At 40.4% G+C, this 7,997-nt stretch overlaps 1 protein-coding gene across 1 annotated transcript; it reads right to left on the reverse strand.

Annotated features, from left to right (window-relative positions):
• Positions 1–873: 873 nt before the first annotated feature.
• Positions 874–7,541, reverse strand: LOC149304158 (vomeronasal type-2 receptor 26-like). The gene is made up of 5 exons (XM_089479694.1): positions 7,251–7,541; positions 5,798–6,655; positions 5,330–5,559; positions 2,855–2,976; positions 874–1,778 (listed from the first exon to the last, which is right to left on the reverse strand). Exons 1-5 carry the CDS (start codon positions 7,539–7,541, stop codon positions 874–876), a joined length of 2,406 nt encoding a protein of 801 aa, XP_089335820.1.
• Between the last annotated feature and the right edge of the window lie 456 nt (positions 7,542–7,997).

Below are 7,997 nucleotides of genomic sequence, written 5' to 3' on the forward strand. Positions count from 1 at the left end.
CAGGACTGCTAATACCATTACTCTTATAGTTGTCTCATTCATAGAATTGCCAAAACTTGGCATGCTGCCATATAACAGCAACACATTGTATTTTTATATTTTTGTTGCTTGGTTTTAACATTTGTGTTACGTTTCATAAAACAGATGCTTTTGCAACCAATGTATCGGCTGCAACATATTGGAATACATGATCTAAAGAAAGAAGTTGGCAGCATGAGCTTTCGTAGACTTCCTCAGATACATTTGGTGGAAGTAGACTTAAGTCTGCAAAAGCTCATGCTACCCAATTCTTCCTTTAGTTAGTCTCAAAGGTACTACAAGATCTCTATACAGTGTCATTCCAGGGCATTGAGAGAAATGTTATTGGAGGCTTGTAACTTTAGAGGGATTGAAGTATGTTGCTTGCTGTAGGTCCTGAAGCTGTGCCTCATCATTAGACCTAACAAAATCCCACTAATTGGACTCATACTCCTGATTCTTTATTTGGCATGTACAGTGGTGCCTCGGGTTATGAAATTAATTCGTTCCGCCATTCCGTTCGTAACGCGAAAATTTCGTAACCCGAAAAGGCTTTCCGTTAGCGCTGGAAGCCTATAGCATTTGAATTTCGCGCCGAAATTAATTTCGTAACCCGAAAAATATTTCGTAACCCGGAACAGTTTTTTCCAATCCAACTTTTTCGTATCCCGGAAATTTCGTAACGCGGTCATTTCGTATCCCGAGGCACCACTGTACATGGAAACTCTCTAACATTTTTGTACTTCCCTGAAATACAAGAACACAGTAGCTCAGACAGGTAGTAAAGAAGCACACCCCAATTTGCACAGAAGGATCATTCTGTTAATTCCCCAAGAGAGACAAAAAATAAATCTTTTAAACATTCTTTCTCTGTATCACTTGTTCTTTTTTGTTTAGCTCAGGCCTGAGCACAATAATATAGCACTTGGGGAAAAAGATACAAACCAACAGTCCAGCACTGGATGCTAGGATAGAGAAGATCTCCACAACCACCGTGTTTTTCCCCTTGCTGCTCAGGTAGGTTGGAACAAAAGAGATCCAGACACTGCAAAATACCAGCAGGCTGAAACTGATAAATTTAGCTTCATTGAAACTGTCTGGCAACTTCCTGGCTAGGAAAGCCACCGTGAAGCTGATGATAGATAGAAGTCCCAGATAACCCTGAACTAGATAGAACATGATGGTAGACCCGTCATTGCATTTGACTATAATTTCTTCAGTAACAGATTGCCTGTCCAAGTCAGGAAATGAGGGAGATGTTGCTAGCCAGATGGCACAGATGCCTACTTGAATGAGGGAGCAAGAGAGGACAATGGTATTTGCCAGTCTTTTCCCCACCCATTTTGTCATCCTGGACCCTGGTCTAGTGGCCATGAAAGCTACCACCACAGTGATGGTCTTGGCCAAGACAGAAGAAACAGCTACTGAGAAAACAATGCCAAACGCAGATTGCTGGAGGAGGCAAGTCAGTTTCACAGGCTGACCAAGGAATAGCAAAGAAGAGAGAAAGCAGAGCAGGAGAGAAGTAAGGAGAATGTGGCTGAGATCCCTGTTGTTGGCTTTGACTATGGGGGTATTTTTATTTTTAATAAATATGACCATGATCAGAACTGTGATCACTGAGAAGGAAAGAGAAACAAAGGTGAAGCTGATCCCCAGAGGCTCTTGGTAAGACAGGAAAGTTCGGACTTTTTGGAGACAGCCATCTTGGTCCTTGCTGGGATATTGATCTTCTGGACACTCAGAACAGCTGTCTGTGTCTGTTGGAGGGAAAATGTGGGTCTCATTTCAGGTTCATTTAATATATGAATTGGTACAATGCTAATTATTCCTTCACTGAACAAATATCTGCTCCTTCTGAATTGAATCCCACTACAGTATTAGTCCTAACTACAGTGACTGCTGCCATAATACAAAATGAATACCTTAATCTCAATAACTTAACCTGATTCCCATTTATTTCAGTGGGGTTAAGCTACCAGCCTATAAAATAATTTAATACAGCCTTTCAAAGTTTGTGTAGGTTGCTGCCACATTGCAGAATTGATGCAGTTTGACACCACTTTAACTGTCATGGCTCCATACTATGGAATCCTGTAGTTCGTTGGGGCACCAGAGCTCTCTAACAAAGAAACCTAAATAGCTCACAAAACTATAAATCCCATTATTCCATAGCATTGACTCATAGCAGTTAAAGTGTTGTCAAACTGCATTAATTCTGCCGTGGAGATGCAGCCAGGATATATTGAAACTGGGATTGCCTGAGAATTATTGTTCTTGTTCACCACCCAACAATCAATACACTTAGTTTGCTCTTTTTGGATCTACCAATAGCATTTAGCCCTCTGACTTTTCCATTCTGATTCCAGATGTGGAGATTTCCTTGTGTAAAGTGTCAAGTGAAAAAGCATCCTAGTATTCCCCAAAGGTATTGGACTTTTATAAAGATTTAACTGTAATATTTTCACTTGATTTCAGGACTTATATTCATGCTTAGTTACATTTAAAACATTATAAAACACTGCATATTGATTTTTAACATGACATAATGTATATTTTTGTGTATGCTCTTTCTTTCTTTCTTTCTTTCTTTCTTTCTCACTTCATCTAAAGCAAATACAGGTAGTTTACTGTGCTAAACTTTCCCAGTTTTATTAGCAGATAAATGCTGGATCAGACATATAGTTACAACACATGATTGCCCAATTGTTTACTATATTTTGTCCTATTAAAAAGAGTTGCAATCTGCTTCTCTGGATTTAAGCATTAAATTTAAATATGAAAATAATATCTTCTGTATTAACTGTGTATCCTTCAATATCTCTTTATTATTTACCCCTTATGAATGAAATCTTTCCTTCTGGGCATGGAACACAGTCATAACAGCAAAATTTTTCTCCTTCCTTCTTTTTCTTCTGATAACTAGGAGGACAAGAGACACACAGAGAAACGGGACGTCTCTATCCATTTATAGGAAAGGAGAAGGAAAAAAGATATTAATGATGATAATCTGATCCGCAAAGAAAAAAGTGATCAATTGGTACAGCAGACAATCTGATTGTTCTGAATAGTGTACTGGTTTTAAAATCAAATTTTTGGACTGAACAAAAACAGGGAAATTTATCAACGAACATATATACTGTTGCATCTCATAAAGACTTCCAGGGTTTGTATTTTTTTTGTTTGTTTTTGTTTTTATTACATAGCCTTCACAAATTTCAGTTACCAAACTACATTTTCTCATGGTTCTTTGGCCTGGAAAATTTACAATGGTCACTTTCACATGGGCACTTCAGCATTAAATAGATCTCTGTTTTATAAACATGATATAAGAAACTGCTTCTGTCATTCACCTCATTATATTTTACAGCAGGAATGAGAAAATTGTTGCATACAGTTGACCCTTCCGATCTCCTGGGGTTCAGTTCTGGGAGGCCCTGCAGATGCGGAAAAACCTTGAATAATTGTGCCCATGTTATTAAATGTCACAGATGTGAATATGCACACTTCAGTATGTCCGCATTTGCATCAGCGCCATTAATAATATGAGACATAACAATCTGCAAATGATCAAATTCACAGATCTGAACTTCACAGATCTAAAGGGCCAAGTGTATTTTACAAAAGTACATAGACCTCCCTGGCTAGAACAGCATCACTCTCTGCTGGTTCATTTCCAGTCATGCCTGGTTGTGACCTATAAAGCTCTATATGACTTATGTCCAGACTATCTGAAAGATAATTTCTTGTTACATGGATTTGGGCAAGTTTTGAAATCTCTAAGGGGGCATTTTTTTTCCTGTCTCACTGCTGTTACAGACTCATCTGGAGAGAACACATCAGAGGGCCTTGTCCCTGGTTGCTCCCAGGTTGTGGAATTCTCTACCAAAGGAAATTAATCTCTCTCTCTCTCTCTCTCTCTCTCTCTCACACACACACACACACACACACACACACTTCCCTTCTTCTGATAGTTAAAAACCTTTTTTGAAACAAGATTTTTGTGCAGGAGGGTCTTTTAATGGTTGTGTGTGTGTTGCACTTCTGTTCTTATAGTCATCCTTTAGGTGCTTTTCAGTTCAAAGACATAATCATGTTAGTCTGGAAAATCAGCATGCAAATGGATCTTGTAGCACCTTTGAGACTAACTGAAAGAAAGAAGCTAGTAGTGTAAACTTTCATAGAATTGAGCATCCACCCTATGCATCTGAGGCTATAGGCTCAAGTCTACAAATGCTCCTGCTACCAGCTTCTTTCTTTCAGTTAGTTTCAATATCTATAAGATCCTTTTGCATAATGCTTTTCAAATTTTTGGCATTAATAGTTTTGTAATAAAACAATTTAACTGTTTTTACACTTTTTATCATTAACTGATAGCTGTGCTTACAGGCAGGGAAAAGAAGGAGATAATCACTGGAAACCTGCCCCTTTCCCTGGTGTATCGGGGCCTCAGCTGTCAGAACGGCAGCCGCTGAGGCCCCGATCTGCCGCTTTTCAGGCTGTGGGGAAGCGGCAAAACGCCGCTTCCCTGCAGCCTGAAAAGGGGTGTCCTTGGGGTTTCAAGCCCCAAGGACACCCCGCGGCGGCGAGGAGGAGGAGAAAGGGGCCACTTGGCCCCTTTCTCCCTTGCTTCGCTGGGCGCAGCCATCTGAAGGCTGCGCCCAGCAACGCAAAGCGGCGCCGCAAACCAGGAAGGAGCTTCGAAATGGAGCTCCTTCCTGGTCCATGCTAAGGGCGCACTAGGCGCCCTGGCACGGAGCGAGGACGTCACGTCTGCACCGCCCCGTATAGAGGCGGCACGGCCGTGACGTCCTCATGGCAGCAGCTGTCTGGAACGGCTGCCGTCATTTTTTACGCGCCGAGCGCGTATTAGGATTAGGGAGGTGCGGAAGCACCGCACCTCCCTAACCCTAGTACGCGCCGAGCGCATACTTTAATGGCGGTGTATAACCTGCCTTAGATCAGCTCCTCTGTTTGCTTCCACACTGCAGGAATAAAGCAGTCTGACACCACTTTAACTGCCATGGTTCCATCCTATGAATTGGGTACCAGAGGGCTCTGATGCCCCAACAAACTGCAGCTACACAAGAAGTTACAAATTCCAGAATTCAATAGCATTGAGCCATAGTAGTAAACGCAGTGTCAAAGCAGATTTTTTCTGCAGTGCAGGTGCAGCCTCAGTGAGAACACTGCTGGGTTCTATCAGACCACAGTTGCCATCATTCTAGACTTCTGGCTCTGATTCTGAAGCCTTATGGAAGTCCAAGTGGAAAAATAACTTGTGGGGGGTGCATTTTGTCCTACAATTCACACCTGGTTAAAACTCCAGTGCCACTCTATTAAATTCTCATCAATCATGAATTCTTCCGTTCCAAAAGAATTGAGGCCCACACTTCCAACTTTCACTTTCTTGAAGGATATGTTTGGAAAGATGAGTAGATTGAAGATGTCAAATCCAGCAACCAGTTCCCCTCTGTCATTAAAAAACACTGTTTCTCCCACAGAGTTGTTAAAGGAAACGCTTTGAAGATATGGATGAAGCTACAGAAAAGAAAACAGATTTGTCTAAGGTACTGTAGCTGTCAAACTAAAATTTGCAGGAACTTTTCCATGTTGAAGCATTGAGCTAGAATTGAAATCATCTCTCCTTTTTTCCAACTTCAAGTACAGAAGAAAATTTGAACCCTTACATTTTCTATAACATTTCACCATGAGTGAGAGTGCTGGATGGTCTTTCACTACTATCATTTCCAGTAGATCAAGATAAGGGAAGCCTTACCTGCCAAGACTGGAAATTGCCAAGTCTTCTACTCCTCTCTAATAATCTGTGGTTGGATCTAGATGAATCCATAGTATGCAAAGCATGTGCCACAGCTAAGACTGCATTGTATATACTGTAACTGTGTCCAGTCATGTCCTTTTCAAAAACCGGCCCAGGAAGGCTTTCCAATCTCTCCTCTCTAGTGCATGGTTTATTGTCCTTCTCTAATACATTGGGACCTGGAAATGAACAGTCAAAGACTTGTTCCCAGAATTCCTTGAGAAAACTATCATTTTTTGTTGCATAGGTCTTTATGTCCTGAATATATGCCTGGAATGCTAGAGGTTGTTTGGTGTAAATTGAGAAGGAAATTGTGCCATGGAATATTTTTAAACTTTGATCGGTGAAAAGTCTGGTTACTGCAAAATCAATCTGGGCTGTTGTAATCCATACCTTTCCATTCGTTGCATTTTCCCTAAATTCCAGATCTGCTAGAACTACTAAAACGCTCAACCACATCACAGTCATCGTTTCTCCATAGACAAGACATGTTTTGACTTTTCTGTCCAGGATATGTAGATAAATATTTTTGGTCACATGTTTCAATTCATCAACAATATATAAAAAAGATTGACTTGGGATCCTTAATGTGAAAGCTGAACAAATTCCTTTTTGGGAAAGTAAAGGCTCTAGTGCCTGCAAGAAATGTTCTCCATTGTCATCATCCACCACAAAAAGGCCAACCCACGTCCATCCAAAATGTTGAAGCAAATGGACAATCCCTTCATACTGATGGGTTTCACTTGGTACTGTGCGATAAAAGAAAGGCAGTTGCGTTACATTATGTTCTTCTGGCGCAAATGAACCAAATGCAAGCTAAAAGAAAATGGTGAAAGAAAATTAAGTGAATCTTATAGATGAGTATCCAAGTATCCATGTGTGTGAATATTTTTGATGAGATTAACAGTTAAGGTAGTATTCAGAAGGTATTCGAAAGTAGTATTCATATTATGAAATATATGAAATTATATATAGCAATATATAGCAAAAAGGAGAGGTCCAGCATAGCACAGTAGTTTGACTAGGACTCAGGAGACCAGGGTTCAGATCTTCACTCAGCCATGGAAACCCACTGGGTGACCTTTGGCAAGTCCCACTTGCTCAGTTTCAGAGGAAAGCAAGGGCTAACCCCTTCCACACAAATCATGCCAAGAAAATCCTTGGATAGCATTGCCCTAACTGACTTGAAGGGACACAACAGCAAGCAAACTGATTCTACTCAACAGCCTCCAGCTGGTTGGAAGCCAGGCACCAGTAAGCTTTCTTTTACTCTCAGTCATCTCACTCAAACCATCACAATTATTCCTAGAGTCACTACAATGAATAGGTGTGCTTATTTCACATCCCCATTCCTCCATCGATCAATCGATCAACTGATCCATCCATTCATTGATCCATCCATCTATCTTACCTGTGGAATCTTATAGAGCCTTAAGATGTCTGCCATACAGAAAGAAATATCAGAAGTCATTCCTCCAACAACAGCTATTACATTTTTCCGGATACCACATTCATAGTTGGGAGTCAAATCACCCAAACCGAAAAGCAAGTCCAGAGTAGCAGAATAGGTCATCTTTGCATCGTTGTAGCTGTCAAAGATGTGGAAGCCAAGTGTAATATTGGGCAACACTCTGGGGTTCTTGTTGACTTCATTTACAGTAAATGCTAAGGCCAGGATGTGCTGGTAGAACTTGGTTATCATACTGTGAATAGAGTTAAAGTTCCTGTCATAATTACTGGTCAGTGTTATATCTAACCATGGAATCTAACAGTTTTGTCATTGAAAGGCATCTGAAAATCAAAGCAAAATAACTATTAACTAAATGTGTTAATTGATTCGCCCAATGCCCCATGTTTACACTGTCCCTGACACTTTGGAGAATAAAGTTTTTTTTCCTTGTCTTTTCTGCCTTTGTTTTGGTATTGTATGTATTTATATCTGTCTGTGTACTTATTGTCTACAATCCCCCATCTAACCATGTTCACATATGTGCAGATATGTGTGTGTGTGTGTGTGTGTGTGTGTGTGTGCAGATAAAGCCTCAGGAAAATGTGTTTCAGATAATTATTTCAGAACATGCCTTTTTTTCCTCAGCATAAAAATACATAATGGATAAAATCATCAAGATATAAGTCCATGCAGAGACAAAGGAATGGA

This window comes from Sceloporus occidentalis, unplaced genomic scaffold (assembly GCF_023333645.1).
Source record: "Sceloporus occidentalis isolate IW3139 unplaced genomic scaffold, rSceOcc1.0.p SCAF_14, whole genome shotgun sequence".
NCBI classification, from domain to species: Eukaryota; Metazoa; Chordata; class Lepidosauria; order Squamata; family Phrynosomatidae; genus Sceloporus; species Sceloporus occidentalis.

Bases quoted from the DNA above. Each gene is read 5' to 3' on its own strand.
- LOC149304158 (XM_089479694.1), bottom strand. From the start codon at position 7,541: ATGATAACCAAGTTCTACCAGCACATCCTGGCCTTAGCATTTACTGTA. The intron at 2,977-5,329 runs GTGAATTGTAGG...AAATGGATAGAG, and splicing joins CACTGGAGTTTTAACCAGGT to ACGTCCCGTTTCTCTGTGTG. The intron at 1,779-2,854 runs GTAAATAATAAA...TCCCTCCAACAG, and splicing joins AAAGATTTCATTCATAAGGG to ACACAGACAGCTGTTCTGAG.